Below are 25,251 nucleotides of genomic sequence, written 5' to 3'. Positions count from 1 at the left end.
TTTTAGCAGTTTTCGGTACTTAAATTTAAATATTGTAATGGTAAAAATTTTATTAGTTTTAATATGAAATTTGTTTGAGTGATGAATAAGAAATTATTTAAAGATTTGGTGCTAGGGGGGGAGGGGGGTGGTTTGAACCCCTAACCCCCCCTCCTCCCTGGCTTCGCCCCTGCAGGTGGTTAGGTTTCCGATAAAATACCGCACAGTTCGCTGATTTCCAAAGAAAACAAGAGCGTCAGTTGTAGCATTGAGCCGCGACTCTTGTCTTCCGTGCTTCGCGGTAGGGGAAGCAGGAGAGGTGGGGTGGGGGTTGTCAGGCGGCGGAGGGGAAGGGAGCAGACAGCCGCTCGCGCCACGGAGAAAACCAGTAGCAGCTCCATTCTCTCTCCGGCCTCGCACACCGGCAGAGCCATTGAAGATACGCCCTTCGAGCAGGCAACATGAGGGAGATCGTGCACGTCCAGGCCGGCCAATGCGGCAACCAGATCGGAGCGAAGGTACTGTGTGTGTGGCTTTCCGAGGCTTTGTCTATTCGTCCACTGACGTGGACAATATATATCTCGATGAGACCTGTAGTTTTATCAAACCTTGAATGTTAAGGTGTACGTACCTACCTTCTAGGGTAAACGTTCCGTACTACACATCTGTACCTTGATCGTGATCAGAGGCGGATCTAGGATTTTGGTTTGGGAAGGGGCTTGACCCAGCTGAGGCTAGGCTTTATCAAGGCAAACACTAAAACAATATGCTTTTGGAGGGGGCTTGAGCCCCTTAGCCCCCCCTCTGGATTCGCTACTGATCGTGATGGCATGATCCTACATATTGATCCTGTAGTAGGTGTTTTTGCTGTTTTAATTTTAATACGTATCGAAAACTTGTAAAGAAACGATGAATTATGATCGTAAAATATTCGAGTTTTTGTCCTGTCCAGGATCTTTCGACGTACTAAATTAAAACATCAAGCATCCTGTACCGAAGGATCAATGTACGCAGGATCATGGAATACACGATACGGAAAAATTAGCTGCATTAATATTAAAATTATAGCGTAAGATTATTACCACACACAGAAAAAAAATATTTACATTTAAAAAAAATTATAATTATTTACGTCTCGGGAACTGACAAATAGTGTTTGAAAGAGTTAAATGGGAATTACGATAGTCCGTCGCCTGTCCGTCTTGTCCGTCTGTCAAACATTCGACGGATGGATGTAATTTATTTGCAGGGGCGACTCCGGAACTACTCAAGATATTCAAATGGGGTCTGCTTACGAAAAGCATTTAAGAGTTCTCTGAGGGCCGAAAAGTACTTTTGATTTCTGATTAAGTTTTTAAACTGTATTTTAAGAAGTGAAAATGGCTAACGGGCGTGTTTTCGGAGTAATATTTAGGCGTAAAACAAATAGTACAGATAATTGAAAGCACTTAAAGGGACTTGCATTACACCTTTATCTTCATTTCTCGGCCATATAATGTTACGGTCACAGCTCAAATTTCACAGTTATCCTGTGACGACGTGAAGACTGCGCGTCAGTTCAGTCTTGCGCTTAGAGGCGATACCGCGCAATAAATACCATCTAGCGTCGCGCTTATCATCCCGCCTCACCAACACACATACACCCTTGACGAGGCGGGCCCCTTAATGCCCCTTTACAAAATGTTAAGTCTACACGAAGTCTGAGCTGGATTGTTGCGTCAGTCAACTGTGGAGTCGTTTGTTCGTTCAAACTGTTTTAAGTGTGATAACACTGGCTGTTAAAAATTCGCGTTGAAAAAATTCAATTATGACTCCAAAAAATTTCCCCGAGAATATGCTTTCATACAGTATACGAATGGTAACGCGACACAATTTTCAAACAATTAGCTGTGAAAGCAGCTAGGGGAAAAAAACACGCGTGGTTGTTGGTTGCTTTCTGGCGGCTCCAGTAGGTATGCCCGGGCTTACCCAACATTCTCAAAATTAAAAATTAGAAATTAAACTTTTTATGAAAATACACACTTCATATTAAACGTTAGGTTTATTTGGAAAAGGACAGTTGCCAATGAATTGAAACTATACATTCGCCTGCAGAGTTGAAACTTTTTAAACATAAGAGTTGTGTCGTAATATTTACTTTATAAAATAATCCCGTAGCCGCCCCTGGCTTGCTCTGATAAATGAAATTGGTTTCGAGGAAGAATGAAGTCTGCTGTAAATCACTAGACTTATCTTCATGGATCTGACTGACGGAATTATGGCGGATGGACTATCATAAATCCGGCTTTAGCAGGTCCGCCAATCGGCGTGCGACGTTAACTAACTAGCCCGTTCCAAAATGGCAACGGAAACGGAGACGGATCTCTCGAAACATTTCACTATCGCATATGCTGCTTCCGAAATGCACGGATGGCAAACCAATGAATTTAATTTCAAGGTTACGAAATGTTTAACTAATTATATATATATATATATATATAAATCATAGCACGGGAGAATTTACATAAATAATAAATGACAACGTATAATAGAAAGCTTCATATTCTTGTACTTGAAACCAATTTAACGTTTTGAGGACATAAACACGGTCAAGTACTCGGCTTCTGTTGGTCGCACGGAGCAACGTAAACGGAAGATCTCAGCATTTCGGAGCTAATCCGTAAGGGTCCGTCTCCGTCTGCGTGCTGTTGTAGAAACTCTGTTCCGTGAGATACGTATCCGTTGAAGTAATCCGTCTCAAGTCTCAAGTTTCCGTGTCATTGTAGAACGGGCCTTAAAGGTCCGGACCAGAAAAAAAAAACATAAGTTAGCGAGGTCAACGCGATATCATATTATGTCAGGTTTAACTTTACGTAATTCAATCTTAACTACCGTAGCTATAGAGACCCTGCCACATTCGATCAGTGGTATCTGTCAGACCGTGTTGTTAGACCATGCTGCTTGAAGCCTAAATTACAATAGCCCGTCGCTTGTCATAATTTTTTTTCTTTTTACGTTCTGCCAACTGTTGAGAACTTAAAAATTTTTGGAGAATATTTATCTTGTGTAATTGGATTAGTTTGGCAATCATGTAAGCTATGCGCTTATTAACTTGTTCATTTCGTCCAGGGCTGCAGCTGCAGTCGCCCGAGCAGTAATTTTTTTTTCGTTTGCGCTGATCTGTTTATTTTTTTTTTTCACCCCGGTCCCGTAACGGTCTCGTTCCCATTCACTCGGCGGCCCTGGATCACGCCCCGCCGCAAGAAGTTTGCTGTTGCGCGCCGTCGCGCATCTGTGGCACGGCGGGGCGCTTTCCGCTCTGTCGGGCACGACGCCTGCTCTGCAGCCTGCATCAGCCTGCAGCCTGCAGCCTGTAGCCTGCAGCCTGTACTTGTGAAGCCACATTTATGAGGGAGTCTAGTAAAGTTAAAGGGGTCTTTCTTTTTCCTGATGTTGATGACAAAAAGTGTGTTTGACATAGAACAGGCGATATGTAATCTTCCCCATCCTAAATTGTAGCCTGCAGCCGCCTGCAGCCTGTAGTAGCCTGCAGCCGCCTGCAGCCTGTAGTAGCCTGCAGCCTGTAGCAGCCTGCAGCGCCGTGACGGCTGTTTGCGAACCGCTCAAGATCTCTTGGTAATGTGCGGATAGCATTTTGAGGACTCCGCCTACCTGCGCTCACAAACGGTGTGCATTGCCTGAGGAAAAATCTAAGATTTGAAAACTAAGGCTGGGTGGAACTCACTTATTTTTTTTTTTTAATTTGTGAACTGCTTTAAAGTGTCAGTTTGTGAATAGCTTTGATGACCACGTCCAGAGCGGATGAAAGCACCCGAGGCCCTTTATTACACCAGTCTACGCCATAAATGGTTATCTCTACTGCTCAGATCTGTTTTCCCTATGCACGACGATAAAAACCGCGCGCCAGCTCAAGAGGAGATATACCTCCGCCCGTCGCTCGTCGCTGCTTCTAGCTCGCCGAGGGGCCACTCGCCCTCGGGGGCTGGCACCCCTCAGCCGCAGTTGGAATGGTCTCTTCACCCCTTTTGAAGATGGGCGTCACGAGGGTCGAAGCTTCCAGAACAGTGGCGTTCTAGTTACGCCCCTTCACGCAGGCGTGGCTCTGGGAATCAGCCGAACCCTCCCGAGGCACTCAACCGGGGAGGATTGGGGGGGGGGGGGGGTGTTGTAGCGAGTCTCCGTCGCTAATCCACCCAGGCGCGCGGCAGGCCCGCGGCCCTGCCTCCAGTATACTCGTGACAATATATTAAAAAATCGTAAATTTTATGTTCCATTAACTATCCATATTTTATTTAATGCTAACATTATTTAAATTTAACATATACAACACAAGGATGTATTAATTTTAGGCACAGTCATATATCTACTAAAATCTTTCGCATGATGTCAATCAGCAATGCGTGTTTTAAAATTAAAAAAAAACTAGACTGGTAGTAGACTATTAATTGGTTATGTTGGTATGGTATAAATGGCAACAGTGCAAACTGTGGCCTATATGGTGCAGGAAAAATAAATTGTGTATTTTATCTTACCAGATAGGCCGAGGACACGGAGAAAAACTTAAGGTGGGACAGGGAAAATGGGGAAACCACAGGGAAATGTAAGAGTAAAGGACCCCTCCCGCCCCCCTCCTTTGTCATATTTATCCTCGATGCACTGGCCTTGTACAGACTGTACCCAGGGTGACGCTTTCTTCGCGCGCGGGAAGAAGGTTCAACGACCTGGCTCTCCACTTGACTCCGTCTCGTGAGAGATGAATGAAACCATCAAGGCTTGCACGCTGCAGTTAATTGGTTGCGCTTTCGCGACGTGTAATTTTACCCCCCGCCACAGAACCCCCCCCCTCCCCCTCTTGTTCTTCAGGATCTTCTCTCGAGCTTGATGAGTCTTTGCTCTGCGAAGTGTTTAACGACAGAGTTCCTGCTCGGCTACACCACACGTTTGTGCGCGTGTAGGCCCAATTGCGGCCACTCCTTTGATATCACGCGTTCGATGAGGTGTGATGTCACCCGGGGCAAGGGCGTATCCAACTCGAAACAAAAGAAAAAGGGGGGGGGCGGCATTTTTTTTACCGGTATGCAATTGAAGGAAGTGGCATTTTCCGGCATGTGACAGAAAAAAAGAGATGCATTTTCCCGTTATTGACAGAAGGAAGAGAAAGGAGGCATGTTCCCGTTATCGACAGAAGGGGAAAGCATTTCCCAGAATGCGATGGAAGGAGAGAAAAAAAAAGGGGGGGGGTCAATTGTGTGTGACAGAAGGAAGGGGGGATATTATCCGGAATTCCAACTATTTTAATGGGGGAGAAGTGGGCGCCACATACAATAAGTATCAAAACGGCCAACCTTTATTATTTAAATTGAACAATAGTTTGCGTGGATGAATTACAATTGTTTCCTAACTAACAAGAATTGCTCGTACGTAGTTTTAATTTTATTCCCCTCGACATTCCCCCTTCCTTGTCCTCTGGATGCGTCCATGTCGCGTAGCCCAGTCGCCGTGACGGGAAGACTACCATGGTGTAGCTGGGGAGAACTGGGGAGAGGTGAAACCGCAGTGTTGAGGTGAAGTGTTTCAACACCCAGCCCTGCGACCCCGGGTGGAGAATTTCTTAACAGTTGAAAAGGGGAGAACATAAAAAAAAAACCTCGTCGGTAATAGAACACACGACCTTTATGTCACGTCAGCTGATGGAAACTCCTGATCATTGAGGCAATGGGGGTCGAGCCTCATAATACTTAACGTACCCTAAACCGTATTCACACTTCGTAGCAGTGTTAGCGAGTGTGTTATTGCGAAAGGCACGAAACGATCGATACAGGAAAAAAAAAAGTATTTGTACAGATTTAGGTTATTTTAGTTTTTAATAAAGAAAATATACAATTTTGTCGATGCTTCTCGGCCATATAACGTTATGGTCGCCGCTCAAATTTCACAGTTGTCCTGTGACAAGACTGCGCTTAGAGGCTATACGGCGCTAGAAATACCAGCGAGCGTCGCACTTACTATCCCGCCTCACTAAAACACACACCCCTGACGAGGCGGGCCCCTTATAGTGTGCACATATGGGAGGACTGGTGGAGGATGCCGACCAAAGGTTGGAACATAGCTGACACTTATCACACTTGACAAACAATTGGGCCTACAGAAGTAGTCGTACGCTACGCGGATTCTCAGTTGCAAATTCTGATTACTAGTATAATTTCAAGTATTTATTCTTTTATTATTAAAATAAAAATGATTCAATTTTATTCATAAGTGTGCAATCATTTCATCAATGTTTTGATTTGTCACGTTAAACTATTGTCTGTAAACCGACTTTACAGACAACCAATTTTTTTAAAACTAAACCGTAGCAGGCCAGCCAATTATTCCATTATTATTTGAATAACACTGTCGGAAACTGATGTTGGCACAGCATTTGATTTTGTTCAGTTTACAGAGAACTACTGCCAAGTTTCCTTGCGGGACTCCACCCGGCGAGCGTTATATTCGTACGTTTAGAGCTTAAACCACTTCAAGGTTTTTTGAAGTATGTATTTAAATCGCAGCCAGAAGAAACGAACATTCCGCTTCTGCAAACGCAGAGGCGTTTAGTTTACCAGAAGTACGTGTGAATGATTCTGTCATCGCCTTGCTTGCTATCTTTGCGAGTTCGTGATAGTCTTCGTTACTCACTGCGATACTTGCTTGCCGAGACCATTTGCAAACGGCTAAAGATATCAAAGTGGAGTCTTCACGACAAGTATCTGAGAATATGCCGAGGGCGGATGAATCGTTCCAGTTTCCGTATGAGTTCTTGAAGTAATTTAGAAGTGTGGAAACTGCTATAAACGTGTTTTTTATTATGAATTTTTTCGGGCTTGAAATTCCTGTAGAGATGATTGGAATTACCCCGTCATATAAATATTTACGTTTACCACTCGAACGTCATTGTTGCCATATTCACGACGGGAAAGACTGCGCTTAGAGGCGATACCGCTATAGAAACACTAGCGTGCGTCGCTCTTCCTCATCACGCCTAACGCAAACTGGATAGTCAGAGGAAAATAAATTGGCGAGTTTCGGAAAGCGAGGGGTTTCGAATACCCGTTTGAAGCAGTTTCGGCTGTGCCTGTGATGCTAGCGTTTTGTGTCATTCTCCTGCGGTGGTATGTTCTCGGTAGTGAATCAGGGCACGCGCCCATGATGTGTAGTTATTCCCGGTAATCGTTTTAAAGCCTCGACGCGTCTTCGGAACTGATCGTGTGTCTTCGTGGGGACTCGTCACCGCACAGCGGTTTTCCGAGGAGGTGATAAACGGCTTAGTCCACGCCCTCCCCCCTCCCTTTTTCAACACATGTGCCTGTTTGAACTTGCGAGAAACAATGACTAATCTCACAGCAGGCATCTAGACTTGACTCACCGGCTGGGCTGATAAGAGGTGAGCAGTCATTAGGGCTTCCGGTCTTAGGCCGGGCTTTATAAACCACGCAAGAAACGAAACACTAAAAAAATTTTAAAAAAAAGTTTGATAGCTAATTTTTAAAATATGCGTGTTTTATGAAGTTCGTAAGACGCAAAAAAACCCAACGCAAGCCTATGGTCAACTTTCAACTTCTTAACATTTCAGACTTGGGCGTCTCCACCTTCCGTCATTGAATTACAATGTTCTGAAAACTTAAGGAAGACGCTCAGAAAGTCACAAAACTGAACTATTTTGCAAATGATTTATTTAAAAAAAAAAAAACCGAAGACCTTCTGATTTGTTGGCCAGACACATTTTGGTAACAACTGCTTACCATGACCACTTCGCCTCTACCCTATTGCTTGAATCTGTGTGTGAATGTGAGAGTGACTGGTTTTAATGTAGTAGCACCTATTATTTTTTGATACTTTTTGCTGTATGTTTGATCAACTTTCCTTTTTATGTATGTCTATGCTAAATTTTTAATTACTTTAAATTAGTTATGTTTGGATCTTTATTAATAGTTAATATTTGAACATTATGTTAAAATATTAATTTGTTCTTTTAATATTTAGTCAACATCTGCTTGTATCATGCTTAATTTTTAATATTCCACTATTTGGTGTAATTGCAGAAAAGTGGTTAAGTGTAAGAAAAGGCGTTCCGCCTTAACTTCGCCACCAATAAAGACGATAAATAAATAAAAGTAAACAGTAATAGGTAGGGCCCCGGTCTCCCAGAACTGTGCACACGCCCCTGGGGTATACAGTCAGTAGCCCCGCCCCTGGCTTCCACCACTATTCATAATGTCTGTCGGCCGCCGCCAGGCGGTGCGCCGGTCGCGGCGGGGCGACGACGTGCCAAAGGTTTGTTGAACCTCGTTATCGAGCCGCTGAGCGCCTCGCCTGATAACGCCGGCACCCGTGTCCGGAGGGGGCCGCTTCCAGTCAGCCGTCTAGCCTGCGAGGAAGGAACACAGCAACTAGACTGTTACGTCAAGGAACAAGATAAAAGAACACGCAACATGCAAATAAAGATCCCGAAACGCAAGAGGAAGTAATGGACGGAGATGGAAGAATGTCCGTTAGAGAAGAATGTCCCAGTTCTAAATTTTGATAGTATCACCCGTAAGCGTTGGTAGTGTTGGTTCCAGGGGCGTGCCTAGGGGGGGGGGGGGGGGGGGGGGGGGGCGAGCGGGACCGGACCCCCCCCCCCCCCAGGGATAAAAATATTTTAATATTAAATTCATAAAATGAAAAAAATAAATATTTTGTATGATATTAAAATAAATTAAATGATACAAGCATAAATGTTTAATTAAAGTTAGTTCACTTTACATTTTTAGCGTAACTAAACTACTGTAAACGGACCCACCGCCTAGCTGGGGGGTATTCCATACCCCCCAGGCCTCCCCGGAAAGGCCCTAGCCTTCTGCCTGCACCCCAGAGCAAAATCCTGGGCACGCCACTGGTTGGTTCAGTCACAATTAATAGTAACCCTAAACAAGTTTTGTATTAAGCGCATTCGCGATTGACGCGTTTGTCTTGTTTTCTCGCCTGCAGCGCCACTGCTAACTGCTGCCAACTTTCCCGTTACAGGTAACGCCATCAGGGTCTGCCCGTGGAAGTACCCGCAGAACCGGCGTAAAATGTATCAAGACTTTTAAACAACACAAATAAATTTTAACATGAATGTCATTCATTTTATATTACAAGTATTGGTAGATAACCTCAATAATTATGCATTGCAAGACTATTTATTCCATCTGTTATTGAATTTTATTACCACTTGGAAAGATAAAAAAAAAGTATGGTTTGAAGTTTACACAACTGAAACACTGTTATTTAACACTCATTTAAATACTACGAAGTTTATTTAATTGCGCATTTGTGTTCGAAACAAAATTGTTTTGTAGGGAAAAAGTGGTATCTTGAGGTCTTCATTCCAAATTTGTGAGCCTTGCTGTTAATAAATCATTCCTCCATATAGAGGCTTTACTGTATGGTTACATTTATTTTAGCAAGATAATCAATCCATTATGTTACAAAGGCCTTGTTAAACGGTGGATAGTCTTAAGAGGCCGTGTCAGTAAATGTTTATTTCCAATATTCTGCTCTAGAAGTTCTCTCTTTTAACAGTGAGATTTAGTGGCTTATTCAACCGAAGTAACTGTAGCCGCAGCGCGTGATAAAGCTACGAAAAATGTATCTGGTTCCTCGACAATCTGAGAGGATGACAATCTGACCGGCGGCTCACAAGGAAATTGCGGATGCAGGGATTCAGAATCAAGAAACCTCACATTTACAACTGTAGTATCAGTCGTATCTAAAAATTTTAATACTTTAAACGTATCGGAATACAATTAATCTTCAAACATGTGGTAATTATTCTTTATCTGGATGTAATATTCCGTGAACAATAATGTTAGTTGACATTAAAAAGTATCTATACGAAATTCATTATGTAACGTTTTAAAAGGATAATAACATAAATTCATATGCTTAGATATTGCATAAGCATTACGCACAATCTAAATACAATCTCACTTAAGTCAGACTACCTAATTTTTTACAATGCACCATCATACAGTTTAACAGAGGTAGGAGAACCTCTTATCGAGTTTGTTTCAAAGAATTTAAATTTACAAATATTACTATTTATCTTATTACGATATGTATTTTTATGAATACGAATTTACAAAAAAAATTATTGAATTAATTACATTACACTTTAACATTACACAAGACTAAAACACAAACAAAACTTAATTTTATATATTGCTGTAGCATATTAGAAGACGAAATAACTCACAAGACTAACATTAAGAAGGCTGCATTACAAAAAATATACTTTACAGAGGAGAAAATAGCCTTTAAAGATATTTCATTACCTCATTGATTACATAATACTGCCGTTGATGTGATCGTAGATATAAAGTATTGAAAATATATATTTTATTATGTTTATGTAAATATTTAGAAAACATTATTGCTTATGGATGCTCATTATTTAAATAATAAAGAATCTTTTACTTTTATGTACTGAACAAACAAAATACTTATAAGTTAGTAAGAATAAGCTTAGTTGAGTAACATCTTCAATTTGTATTGAATTCAATGTATATATCGAAAATCATGTACAATGAATGCAACTGATTGAATTCAATAAATATTTGATCTTGTGAAACGGCCATAATGATGATGTAGATAATTATAGATGCTCACATGGTTTTTGAGAGTCCGTATAAAGCTTATTACAATTCTATAAGTATACATTAAAATGCTTTTAAAATAGACATGTGTAATATAATTAAAACTTGTTTAAGTAAGATCATCACAAAAAAATAAATCCTTCAACAGTAAGTTATGTTTTATAAGATTTTAACAAAACACACATACAATAAGAGAATATTAATCATGCCACATAATTCAACACAAAATACTCATTCCAGTAGGCGCTACGTAAAAATAACTTCTATTTTTATGCTGATAACTTTGCATTGTTTTATATATATCATTATTTCTAACTTTTAATATTCTCTACACATTAACTGAAATTAATTATTTACAGAGTCTTAGCAAATGTTGGTCTGTACCACATACAGTTCGTACAATATCTCTACGTGAAACACATACAGTTCATTATTAGTAATTTCAATTATATTTCCATGAACTTAATGAAATTAGTATAGGGCCTAGGTTGTTCACTGTTAATTGAGTACTTCTGAATTATTTTAATTGTGAGTTAACATACATACCAAATGCCATTCTTCCAGTAAAGTTGCCAAGAAGACAACAAGATAATATAAGTATGTATGTAGTACCATATTTTAAACCCCTAACAACTAACAAATTAGTAAAATATATAATTACGTGCGATATAGTGTGACATTTTTACTTGGACGGCATACAAATATAATAAAATGTCTATGACAATGTTAACTTTACTCATTATTATGGAAAGAAACAAAATGGGCAGATAAGCATATTCTACACTGACATTTAAAAATGCTCAATTCAAAATGAACATTTCTTCCCGATGACAAACAAAAAAGTTGTATGGTCGCGAATAATACATCCGTATGGCGTCACATCAGCGGAATATTCCCTTGGCATAAATGTGTGAAGTCTGTGGCACTTGTGGAGAAGTAAACCTTCGCTCGAAAACAAAAACAAATGAACGAACCGCTTTTTTTTTATGGGATGTGCAATCGGAGACCCCTGGGGTGGTTGAAGAGTGTCAGGTCGGTCGCCAGACCAGATAGTAAAAGCTCAGGGGCTGAGGATAGAAAAGGCCTATCTCCAAATTATTTAGTATAAATGTTGTCATGTAATTGTTAAAGACTTGATTACACCCAGGTTTTAAAACCCATCATGATCATGAAGACACTGATCGGAAGGTAATGTGCAATACATTTCAATGGCCTTTTCAGTTTTTGCTAAATAATTATAAATATAAGCAAAATTTCACTTTATCTGGACAAATCAAAATATTGATAATATTATTTTCATCACAGAAATAATATATGATATGATAACTAAATTTGAAAAAAGCTGTTATGTTAAATGTATTGTATACTTTCAGTAGGCAAAATTTCCGGCCCCTAACTCTTATAGACTTTGAGAAAAACTGCCTTTTAAAATAACATTGATATAGATAGGAGCGCAAATTTGTGACACGGCCTCTTAAGGCTCCATCTCGTCCGCTATTTTTTTTCTTTAGATTTGTCGTATTTTATTTTATTTCTAAAATTTTTAACTATGTATCTCCTTGAATTTGTTGTGCAACAAATATATTCACCAAATGTATTATAATCCGTTAAAAAAGACTTAAAGGTCTTTGCAATTATCATCACTTGCGCGACCTTTTACACCCGTAATATCACACGAAGTGAAAATCTGTTGAAAAATATTCGTGGCGGAATAACAAATGCAAGAGAGGCAGGGGCGAAGCCAGGGGGGGGGGGGGGGGGGGCTAGGGGTTCAACCCCCCCCCCCCCACACACACACACACACTTAGCTCCAAATCATTAATTAATTTCTTATTCATCACTCAAACAAATTTCATATTAAAATTAATAAAAATTTTACCATTACAATATTTAAATTTAAGTACCGAAAACTGCTAAAATAGCACTATTTTACACCTTAAAATCCAAATTTTCCCGGGGGAGGACCCCTGGGCCACCCGCTGTAATACGGGAAGGGGGGGGGGGGGGCATGCTTCTTAACACCCCCATACACAAATCCTGGCTACGCCACTGAAGAGAGGTATCGAGTTTATAGCCCTCTGAAAGTAATTACTAAAAAAATGAAAATCTAAGTATATGATGAGAGACATAGCCTTAAAAACCCTGACGGATTCCTCTTGGAGGCCCTCCTTGCCAAGGGTGTATCTGTGTAGGCGAGGCGGGACGATGGTGTGACGCTAGCTGGTGTTTCTAGCGCGGTGACTGCTCTGAGCTGGCGCGCAGTCTTCTCGTCGTGCACAGGGAAAGTCGACCCTCGTGACTACCAGAGCCCTATGCTATGCCTGCCCTTCTGTTTGTCGTTATGTAACGTTACGTTATGTTAGTAACGCTACACTGATCGTTACTTGTTTTTATGTTTTTTATTTCAATTTATAACCTAACCTTACAAATAATTGAGCAAACCCTCGTTAGAATTTATCATGTTTTGACTCAATTACGTTCTTAAAAATGTTTCTTTTTTTTTTTTCAAATCTTTCTCCTTTTCTGTGGTGGGATGGTAAGGCCCCTCTCTAAAATATGAGCTCCTCAAACTTAAAATAGTCCTGGGCCCCGCCAATTCTCGTGCCAGCAATGAGAAATTTGAGTAGTAATAATATTTTGACGGAGAAATTCACATAAGTAAAATGCAAGGCCTCTGTGTTTAAAGGATCTGTACCGTGCGTTTCACGTCTAAAAACTACTCTGAAAACACGCGTTTTAACCTCTTATATTCCTCAAACAATACAGTTAAAAAATCGGCTGAAGCGCATTCTTGAATGATTTTCTTCACTTACATACCAGGATATCTTCAAGTTTTCAAATCGCTGAAGCTCTGCACACCGTACGTGTGCCCACCGAGGCGATTCGGGTTCGTTTTCCGGTTAGGGTGGGTCGCACAGGTAATTTTTCTGAGTTGGGAAGTTTTGAGTTTTTTTTTCCCCGGGGCACTCCACTTGGCCCTTGCCAGTGCATTCCGTAGCTGTCCCACGCGACCTCCTCACCCGTATTCCTTCTATCGACCTCGATGCTAAATAATTTATACAGACGGTTCTCTGAAGGTCGTTTTGTCTGACGTCCGTGTGGCGAAGGTAACGAGCGAGGGGTGTGCCAGCGGGGCCGGATAGAAACGAAAAGTGTACAGAGCTTCTGAGAAATACCACGAAATTTTGAAAGACCAAAGGGACTTGTATTTTCACTTATATATTAATTTATCCACCATGTGATTTTATGGTTACACCTCAAATACGACGAGAAATATTTGTCTCCAACTATATATTTTAAAATAGAGTTGGTGGAGTATAACTAGTATTGGACGGAAAATGGCGTCTAATTTTCTCCATCAAATAAATTTGGACAGATATCTTGAAATATTTGTTTTAAATCATTTCACACTATCAAAAGTTTATTTTTGGTTTGAGCTATCTCAAACTTTTCATTTGTGCAATTTATTTAAAAAAAAAAATTTAACGCGCGAAAATTTAATCCTCAATAATACTCGTTACGTAATTAAATAAATTTTCAGTGATATTTTTTAATGTATAGAAACATAATTTCCTTTTTTGCAAATAAAATTATTTCGCACACGATATTCATATTAACATATTTCAGTTTATTTCACTTTTATAACTTCCTTAATCTCCCATGTGGTGGTCGCAGTTTTAAAAGATACGTTGTGATGCCACGGACCACGAAGCTCTGGGGCACCACCAGGGGCGTAGGGACGGGGGGACGTGTCCCCCTGAACTTTTTGGGTGGAGGGGACGTTCCTCCCCCCCCAACTTTCTAGACCGTGATATTTTTATTTTATAATATTATTCTGCCCAACTTTTTTTGTAATTTCTTCACTCAAATTTTATCTTAAGGAAACAATAATAATTTTAACATCGATGTATCCAATGGTTAGATACAAAAACTGCTTAAAAAGCGCTATTTTGCAGTTTAAAATCAAAAATTTCCGGTGGAGGATCCCCTTAGTAAGAGGGGAATGGGTTTACACATCAAAATCATTATTTGTCCCCCCCAACTTTATGAACACAGCTACGCCAATGGGCACCACACATTTTCTCTGGCTGTATGGACGAACCGTGGCCGTTATCGGGCGAAGGCTGCTAGGGGCGAGCGCCCGCATAGCTACCCGGGTCGTATCGAGACTCCCGCCACAACGCACGAGGTCAAGCGAGCGAGGTCAAGTAGGCGCCCAGCTGCCGCGCGGGACAGCGGACATAAACCAGCGCAATGAACCAGCGTTAAAAAAAACACTCCGCCCCTCTTTCAACAGAGTTGACAAGTGGGTGGGCTGGATGTATTTTATTTTACTGCTGTTTGACGTCTCGTCTGCTGCGTGATAACTGCTAGAGCGACTGGTATAAAAGCGTCATGTCGCTTTCCTATTGGTTTTTCGTTTCCCCTTAGATTGACGCACATTCAGTCGGTGTACGCTTTATCACGGAAAAAAAAAGTTTTTGTTTTGTTTTTCAATGTTGAACGTTTAACGTTTAATTAGGGCTTAAGTTTGCTCGTTTTCTTTTTCCCATATCATCGTCATAAGAATTTTTGTGTTAAATTGCTTTATTTCAAATAACGTAACGGTTGTTTATATTTGAATATGGTTAAATGTAAGTCGTATTACCTTGATTTCACCACCCACAAAGATGTCAAATTAATTAAGAGGAGGGTAACTGAAGTGATGAGACCAGGACTACGGGGACTCGTGTCATTCGAGCAACGACTGCGCACGCAAGCCCGTGGAAGTCCTACCACCGAGACACCTCGCCGTTAGAACAGGACAGTGTAGCCCAGTCTTCTGCGAGGAATGTCGGAAGGGCTTCCACCCATCCCATCGAGTAACGGACATGTTTTGACAGGAGGGCCGTGTGGAAACTGACAGATCTCAATGTGGAGGGCAGCGTGGGCTGCGGAGCTGGAGACTAAATGAAATTTAATTGTGAAAAAAAAAAGGGTTGATGGTGCCACGCTCGCTGGTGCTTTTCAGCGCGTTGTCTCCTCTAAACGGTCTTGTCACAACTGCCAAACCCTTCCAATACGTCGCGTCGTGTCGAATGAAGGTGGAGGGTTTTGACTTCCCCGAAAAGTCACCAGCCAGCGCAGCCATGTCTGTCTGTGTCAAGTGTTTCTTCACCAATGTTGCGAGTATTGAAAGACTTGCTCACATATTGACGTGACAACGTCTAATACATCGATGAACGCCGGCTGCACGCACGAAAAGGATGACTCATTGTCCCGTTACGCACAGTGTCCCGTTACGCACATTGTCCCGTTACGCGGTGTCCCGTTACGGTCATTGTACGCTTGCTCCGCATCTATCTCTCTTCCACTCGATTGGAACAACCATCGATTTGACTTTTTCGAGGCACATTAAACTTGAAACACTCAAATTCGTTTCCTACTTTTCCTATCATCGTCCTATCCTTAACAGAATAACACAGATTGGAAGAAGTTAAATAGCAAACATGTATAAAAGTTATAGTTAAAATCTGTTCCGTTAAAGTAATAAACATTTTTTGAATTAATGAGTGCAAATAAAAGTAAATTTATCAATAGAAGTGTAGATTTCATTTCACTCCTTTGTATCCATACGAAATAGCGATAATTCAATAAAAAATGATTCAATTTTATTCATAAAAGTATGCAATCATTTCATCAATGTTTTTGTTACGACGTTGTCACGTTAAACTATCGTCCGTAAACCGACTTTACAGACAACCAATTTTTATATTTATTATATTTAGGTTGGGTCAATAGGTGCGGTGGAAGGAAGCAAGGAGGAGGAGGGGGGGAAGGGGGAGCAGGCGCCGCTAGGGAAAGGTCCGACCGCAAGCGACGCCGCGACGCCCGGGTGACTGATCTCCCCCGCCCCCGTGACGCACCAGACGGCCCCGTGCATCGCCGACGCCCCGACGCCCCGACGCCCTGTCCGCGGCGGGGCGGGGCGTGGCCGCCGGTATCTACTCCCGTCCGGCCCTACACGCACGCACGCACGCACGCACGCACGCACGCACGCACGCACGCACGCACGCACGCGCCCGCCCGCCCGCCCGCCCGCCCGCCGACTATACAGCGTGTTCGGAAACTCACCAGCCCCCCAGTAGCGGATCCAGGGGGGGGGGGGGGGCTAAGTGGCTCAAGCCCCCTCCAAAAGCATCTGGGTCCACTATTGTTTTTTAGTATTGCCTTGATAAAGCCTAGCCTCAGCTGGGTCAAGCCCCTCCCAAACCAAAATCCTGGATCCGCCACTGCGCAGCCCCGGATTAAAAAAATAAAAAGGGGGGGGGGGGGTGTGATCTGTAAAGTCGGGTTTACGTACGAGAATTTTTACGTGATAATACAGTCATAAAGAAAACATTGATGGAAAAATTGCATACCTTAAACCTGTTTTGATGTTATAGAAGATTTTCTCGCACACGGTGGTTTGGCCGGTTCTTGGCACGCTCGGTTCAGGCGGAACGTGACAATGAGTCGTGCTTTTTTTTTCGTGCGTGCATCCGGCGTTCATCGATTTATAAGACGTTATCACGTCAAAAAAAGAAAGCTTAACACCTGCTTTGGAACTAAAGTTTCGATAAGGAAAATTTTATATCCCGTTAAAATTCACTAAACAGTTAATATTATATAAATTTTCCCTTTTGGCTTTGTAAACATTTGGTTCGCGCCATCCGTCACAGATGGCAGCACCGTGGTTACATGTTTCCCGTTCCATCCGAGATATTGCTCCTACCAAATGCCGTGTACGGACACCGGAGATGTTTCACATAAATTTCAGAATCTGGGCTGCGTTCAGTGAAAATTCTTATGTCCCTTTAATTATTACTGACCGTATTTGAATTCGAAAAATTGGAATGTGTGTTCCGGCAACTTGAAATACGTGAGATGCCAACGAGTCGGACGAGTAAGGTATCCATCACCGTACAACCCGCATGCATCTTCCATGAAGAGGAAGAAAAAAAAAACTGTTAAAATAGTGTTTGTCCAAGCAAAGACACTTAGTAATCCAGTCGTTCATCCATCACACTCGACTTGATAATGCGCTAGGCAGCTGTGAAAACACACGTCGAACAAAGTCTCCCTCTCTGCCGCGTGTGCCTGCAAAGGGAAACTGTTATCCTAGTGGCGGGACATGCAAGATTTCAGTAGCCTCCGAACCACGGGGTCGAGTCACATCAACTGGAAGTAGCGACAATTCAACCCTCATCACACAACCAACTTAACACTCAGTGGTGGTTGCAGACTTTTGAGGAGGGGGGTAACGAGCAAAATTGTCGTGTGTTCTCAGCTTGAAAATACTTTTATACGAAACTTGGCACACTTGCAGGGTCGGAAGAGTATAAAAGCAAAAAAATTGGTTGTCTGTAAAGTCGGTTTACGGACGATAGTTTAACGTGACAACGTCATAACAAAACATTGATGAAATTATTGCATACTTTATGAATAAAATTGAATCATTTTTATTTTAATAATAAAAGAATAAATACTTGAAATTATACCAGTAATCAGATTTTTAAAATGCAAGAATAATTAACCTTTATTACCGAAATTGTTTGTAATAAGCAATGAAAACCACTAACTTTTCACTTCACTTTATAAACAGTCGAGTGGAAGAGAGATATATGCGGCGCAAGCGTACAATGTGCGTAACGGGACACTTTTTCGTGCGTGCTGCCGGCGTTAATCGATTTATTAGACGTTGTCACGTCAAAAACCTTTCAAGATCAACCGAATGGAGGAATGCTTACTTTTCGTAGTCACGTCTGTGTAAGCCGTCTGCAGTCAAAGGTTGAGCGCAGCCAGTGGCGGATACAGGAAATTTGAGGGGGGGGGGGGGGGGAGATTAAAAACAGGGTCTTCCAGTACTCGCCAGATGTGTAACGTATAACATCGGTATAGCACGCAGACGGACCCGTACGGCAGTGCTGAGCTCTTCGTTTACGTTGCTCCGTGCGACCAATAGAAGCAGAGTGGTAGCCATGTTTGTTCTAAATACGTTAAATATTGTTTAAAGTACAAAAACATCTAGTTTTGTAATATTAATCAGTAGTTTGGTTTTATTATAAATATAAATTCTGCCGGTGCTATGATATAGAAAAATGTATTTTTTTCAATCAAACTAATATTTCGTAATCTTGAAATGCAATCTCATTGGTTGCCATTTGTTACTTTTCCGTGCATTGTGGAAGCAACAGACGCGGTAGTGAATTGTTCCTGGAGATCCGTCTTCGTTTCCGTGTCCTAGTAGAAAGGGCCTAATACCTCCGTGACAATTTTTTTGTTCCTAATCTAACTAAAACGGTTTTTTTTTGGAAGGGTCTGGGTTAGGGAAGACTCTGGGTTAGGGAAGACTCTAGGTGCGTCTCAGGCTGAAGCCAATACGCCTGATCATGCTGGGTGTCAGCCATGCAGAAAGGGTAGCATGCATCGTGTGCTTTGTTTGGTGATTGTCAGCCATGGCAGCGGTTGACGCCATGACTGACTGCCCTATCTAAGGCTGGGTTCACAATTGAAAAAATAACAGTAACAGTAACAGTAGGTCGTGTGCATAGGATATGAACGCCATGTTTCCTAACCTAACGATTCACAATAGCATAAAGTTGGTCGTGTGCATGGGAGCGAGGTCGTGCGCATAGGAGTGAAATGAATATATTTTATTTCGGTCGCGTACGCATGGCACAACAGCCAATGAGAGAAGAGCAGGGTGCTTTTTTGGCGGGACTAGAAATATGTATATATTTATTAACCATATTGTGGTAAGAAAATGTCGAGATAATAATAGTATTATCGTTATTTTGAAAGTTAATATGTTTATTTACTAACACTGCTAACAGATGTCGCATAGATCACGAAATTTCATTGGCTGAAATTAACAGTAAGAAGTCAATTGTGAACCAATTTCGCAGTTCGCACAGGTCGTGTGCACAGGTCGTGTGCATGGCTTGCTATGCACTCGCTTAATTTTTTTAATTGTGAACCCAGCTTTAGATCTATACCATAACCAGGGGCGAAACAGCGGGGGGGGGAAGGGTATTTTGCCCCCCCCCCCCCTTCTGAAACCTTGAAGTGGGGGCAAACGGGGGCAAAGAAAGTGCTGTGTAATCAATTTTTAGATAATAAAACTGTTTAAATAGCACCATTTTCCACCTTGAAATACAAATTTTCCCGGGGGAGGACCCCCGGACCCCCCGCTTCAATAGGGGGGATCGATGATTCTTTATAAAAAGGTATATTGCCCCCCCCCCCCCCCTTTTGGAAATTTAGTTGTTGCGCCCCTGACCATTAGTCAAGTTGGGCCCAGGGAAAACCCTGAGCTTATTCGTGCGGGGTTAAATACAGGACAAGGATGGTCCTGGGAGAAGAGTTGGTCAGGGGGCAGGAAGTTCCAATCATGCTGGGGTCGGGAGCTTGGACCTCGCGGTCATCATTGGTGATTTTGCGCGTCTGGGTTGGTACCACTGGCGGTGAGCGACTTGATTCGTCTCCCAACGTCTGCCTGTCAGCACGTGCTTAAAAACTATGGAAAGTTGTGCGCATACTGATAATAGTTATTGTAAGTTAATTTACGTTGATCGGGAACCGGTGCATCGGGTCTCGACTCCAGACGGGAAAGAGCGGCAGGTCACCTGTCGCCAGTAAATGAAATTATCAAAGTAGGCGTCCATTAATTACGTGAGGCGATTTTGGAGATTTTTCGACCCTCCAATCTCTCGTGAGATTTTTCAAAATGCGTATTTTTTTTTTTTTTTTTTTTTTTTTTTTTTTTAGCGTAAATACGTTAAATCTGTGCTTGATTGCGTTCGATTTATTAAAAAAAACAAACATAAGTCGCTCAATTATTTTCATTTAAGACTAGTTGAGACTAGTATTTAAGACAGGACGTATTCTAGAATCAGAGAAAAAAATCGAACAAAATATACTTAAAATAGGAACTACTTTAATTCGTAAAAATAATAATTAACTCAAATTCAGTACACGGGAACTGCATGTGTGGTCTCAAGAGTTAATTTGTGGCGTTTGCATAACAGCGGTAAATATATATATATATATATATATATATTTTAGTGGAGAAACGTGGTTTTTTAATTGAACCCAGTTTTCTCGCAATTTTTACATTGTTTGTTGCGGAGTAAAAAAAAAAATTGCGTGATATTGGCCGAGACCCCCCTCCCCTCCCACACGTGAGATTAGGTGAGATTCGGCTCGACTCCTTCTCACCATCCTAACCACCTCGCGTAGTTTATGGACGCCCCCCAAATCTGTCATTGCACATTCCCTGACGTCGTAGTCGCGGTCGGCGCAGGGTTGTTGAGGATGTGGTGGGGGGGGGGGGGGGGGAGCAACTATGACGGCAGGAAGAGGGCCTGTGTGACTGCTCCTCGACCGAGCTTCCTCTTTCCTCCGAGGCGCGGCGTGACTGTCGCTCCTCGGTGACCTGCCGGGGCGACACGGGAAGCCTTCTTTTCACAGACGAGAACAGCCAAAACCCGAAGTTCCCCGAAGTTCATGCTTTTTTTTTCTCCGTATCTTTAATGTAGCTTATCCTAACCAAATCAACCGTCCACAATTTTTTAAAGCATTTATAATGTAGCTAACCTAACCTAATTGACCATTAGTATCCTTTTATCAACACCGCCATATTTATTTACAACGAACCAAAAAAAAAAAACCGAAGATGCACGATTGGGCGTTTGGCTCTCTCGTCTTTGAAAAGGCTTCCCGGGCGACACCTGCCCGCCCGGACACAACGGACTCGATGTCTCCACCGTGGTTCGCAGGAACATTCCACTTCATACGCAACAAATGGCAACCAATGAGATAGTGTTTCAAGGTTAAGACATTATTATATATAATGCTTCGAGATAAATAGCACGGACAAAATTTACGTTTGTAATAAAAGTAAACGACAAATAAGATATCCTTGTACTTATCACAATTTTTTTTAAAGAACTTAATCATACATGCCTTCTATCGGTCGGCACGGAGCAACGTAAACGTGTGTGTGTGTTTGTTAGCCTCGTGCACCGCCCCTCTGGGGCAGGTGCCAAGGTAATCCCCCCCTCCCTCCTCTCATCATTCCTCCATAAACACCCAACTCCTGTGGCGTGTAAACTCCTACCGCGGTCCTGGATCATCTCTTTCCCGCGGTCCTTATTCGTCTCGCTGACGGGGCGGCCGTCGCCCGGCGGCCTGGAGAGACTCTTCTCTCCTGCTCCTGAAATAATATCCTCGGCGAGAGGCCATGTGCTCGTCGTCAAGAGAGGAACCCTTCCCCCCGTACACCCCCCCCCCCCCCTTCTTCACTACGGCTTCCCGACACGGGAGCACCCTTAGGAACCTGCCCCGTCGGGGGGTTATTAATAGCCCGTCGCTGGAGCGCGTCGAAAGTGTTTTTCCCCCCTCGCATCACGTGTTTATGTCCCGGGCTCTCCCGCCCGTGCTCTGGAGAGGCCGGAAATAAAACTCGCTTCAGGGAAAGAAAAGGTCTTTTAATCCGGCAGATTTTTTTTTTTTATTGCGCGACATCTTGGGGCTCTTCGGTGTGCGGCATTTGGCGGGAGTAAATTTCTCGAGCTTGGAACGGAAATGAGTAACCACTAGGCTGCCATCTGTGGCGGATGGTGCGAACCAAAGCAGTTCTCTAATTTAAAAAAATTGGTTGTCTGTAAAGTAGGTTTACGGACGATAGTTTAACGTGACAACGTCATAACAAAACATTGATGAAATGATTGCATACTTTTATGAATAAAATTGAATAATTTTTATTTTAAATAATAAAATAATAAATACTTAAAATTATACTAGTAATCAGATTCATTTTCTTACGTACATTTCACATAGAAATTATTTCATATTACACATTTATAAACAAAGTTTTAAGTTTTCAGTTCATCGGTGCGGCGTGTACAATGAGCGTAACGGGATACAGCGTAACGGAACAATGTGCGTAACGGGACACTTTTTCGTGCGTGCAGCCGGCGTTCATCGATTTATTAGACGTTGTCACGTCAAAAGGGGAAACTTTTATAGTATTAACTTTCATTATACTTTCATTATACAGTTTAAAATGTCTGGTCTGCAAATGGAATGATTTTGATAATCGACGTAGCTGCTTAGGTAGCAGAAAGTCTGTGTGTGGTTCGCGTCCGGAAATGAAGCTGAAAAAACAATTTGCGTATGTTATTTCACGCTCGGCATTATTTTAAAGGATTTGAAGTTATTTTTCGGGTCCGTTTCGTATAATAAGTGTATTTTCAACATGAGAACACATGAATTTGCTCGATACCTATGCTAGACATCACTGACGAGTCCGGAAAGACTTGTTCTTTTTTTTTCCTTATCGAATGTCAACATAGTTGACGAACCATAGCGGTTTTTACTTAAATCTTTCTATAAAACTTGACAAACATGAAAGTGGTTTAAAAATGATTTAAAAATACGATTCTCATTGTAATTCAATAAACGAGGCGCATATCATTAATATTATATCCATACGCAAGACTTCTGTGTAGGTATATAAAATGTGGATCATGCCATGTGGTCTTCGTTTTGACAAGATTAAAACATATTTGACATGTGATCGAAACTATATATAATTTCTGTTATTATTAAGCAATAACAATTTTTGGAATTTTATAAATTTTTAAATAAGCGAAATGAATTAGTAAATATGTCAAAATACAAGTAAAATACATAGGCACGTGAAGATTTTTTTTCTAGTGATGGTGAAAGTCCCAAATTTCTCGAATTCGAATCCCAGAGCGTACCTCGAATACACCCCTCGAATCCAAATCTAAATGTCAGGGGTCAATAAAATAATGTATAATGAATTTAAAAATAACTATGGTATTCAACCCTTTAAATGGTTTTTACAAACAGTTTGCAGAATCAGTATATGTATTGTAATTTTTTTATAATTACATGCTAAAAGTACAGTATTTTGAGGACTGGTTACAGTATGAAGACAAACTGACCTAGGTAAACTTCAGAGGTTTAATATTTACTTTTTAATTTACTTTGTTTCTTCGAATCTTTTTCCCACGAATAATGAATCCTTCGAATACTAAATATTTGATGTTGTGTAAGGATTTGATTGGCCCATTTCTGTTGTTTTCCTAAGGGTCAGTTTAGCGTGTGGCTTCTGTAATAACTGGCTCACTTCGTCGTGTAGTCCACCGTGCGACCGGAAGAGTTAAGGGTGTTCGTCCCGTTCCAGTGGCTGAACTTCAACATAATGGAAAAATATATATGTCTCGTACGTTTTGCATGATTAGCTGTAAAAGCTGGATTTTTTAAAACATTTTGTGCAGTATTTTCCATAAAACCCAGTTTTGACATCAAAACCCGTTCACAGCGACGATTTTGCTGGGGCAAGAGGCCCCCGCATTCGATTTCGGGCCCTGAACCCAGGATCGGAGACGGCCCCCACCCTCCACATATAGTACAGTCACGTGCTACGTTATAATTGCATGGTTATTTCTTACCTACACTCGTTTTAGAATGTTAATTAACCTCAAAATACAGGCTATAAATATGGTTACTAATTTATAAGTCCAAACTAAGCTTTATTTATAAAATTAATTTTACTTTAAAATAACCACAGCGGGTATTTAATTTATTTCACACACTAAGAAAAAAATGAAAATAGTTACAGGAAACTAAAATTAGCTGTAGGTGTGTGAAATCTGCTAAATTTTCATTGGATATTTTTTTTTTTTTTTTAGTTGAACATTATAAAATAAACAGGGCTGGACCCAGGGGTACACCCAGCCCCACCCTTGTGGGGGTCATGCAGAGGCATAGCCAGGGGGGGGGGGGGTTTAGGGGTTAGAAACCCCCCCCCCCCTTAGCACCAAATCTTTAATTAATTTCTTATTCATCACTCAAACAAATTTCATATTAAAATTAATAACAATTTTACCATTATATTATTTAAATTTAAGTACCGAAAACTGCTAAAATAGCACTATTTTACACCTTAAAATCCAAATTTTCCCGGGGGAAGACCCCCGAACCCCCCGCTTTAATAGGGGGGGGGGGGGGGGCATGCTTCTTAACATCCCCCCATACACGAATCCTGGCTACGCCACTGGGGTCATGAGATAGTTGCATGTAGTTTAAGTCGTGGGATCCTGGTGGATCTGGAGCGCGGTTGAATCCGTGCGACTGGGAAATGTAGGTGCGTTCGTTGGCAACTCTCGCTGTTCCGTCGGAAGCGAGGCAAAGACTCGAGCGACTTGAAGCGTCGCTGTCGAGTCTGCCAAGAGGTGGCTAGGGGTGGGTCATGACCTGGTGGAGGAAGGGGGTTTGCGAAGGGCTCCTCTTGCTTTGTGAAAGGAAGCAGCTGTGTATTACTATTCACCCCGCCACTACCCTACCCTGGGAAAGGGGAAGGGGGCTTCTGGAGAATCACCGCATAGGTTCCCGAAGAACCGGACTGAAAGATTTCTTTTCACGCGTCCGCTTCGCCGGCTAAGGTACAGCGGTGCGCGAAAAAACTTGCTTCACGTGCAATTTTTCCATTTCGCCCACGTGCAGGCTGTCCCACAGGTCACTAGAAGTCTCTAAAACGTCGCTAAATACTAACTGTGCT

General features: G+C 41.9%; 1 protein-coding gene across 1 annotated transcript in view; it reads left to right on the top strand.

Annotated features, from left to right (window-relative positions):
- Positions 1-312: 312 nt before the first annotated feature.
- The window catches only part of LOC134539444 (tubulin beta chain-like), a 49,905-nt gene continuing 24,966 nt past the window's right edge, over positions 313-25,251 (top strand). Inside the window, exon 1 of the mRNA XM_063381488.1 lies at positions 313-497. Coding sequence (XP_063237558.1) covers positions 441-497 — 57 coding nt within the window. The 5' untranslated portion in view covers positions 313-440. The remainder of the gene's footprint in view (positions 498-25,251) is intronic.

The sequence above is a fragment of the Bacillus rossius genome, chromosome 15 (genome assembly GCF_032445375.1).
Source record: "Bacillus rossius redtenbacheri isolate Brsri chromosome 15, Brsri_v3, whole genome shotgun sequence".
Lineage (NCBI taxonomy): Eukaryota > Metazoa > Arthropoda > Insecta > Phasmatodea > Bacillidae > Bacillus > Bacillus rossius.
The sequence above is the reverse complement of the archived record's forward strand: the minus strand, read 5'-3'. Positions and strand labels throughout refer to the sequence as shown.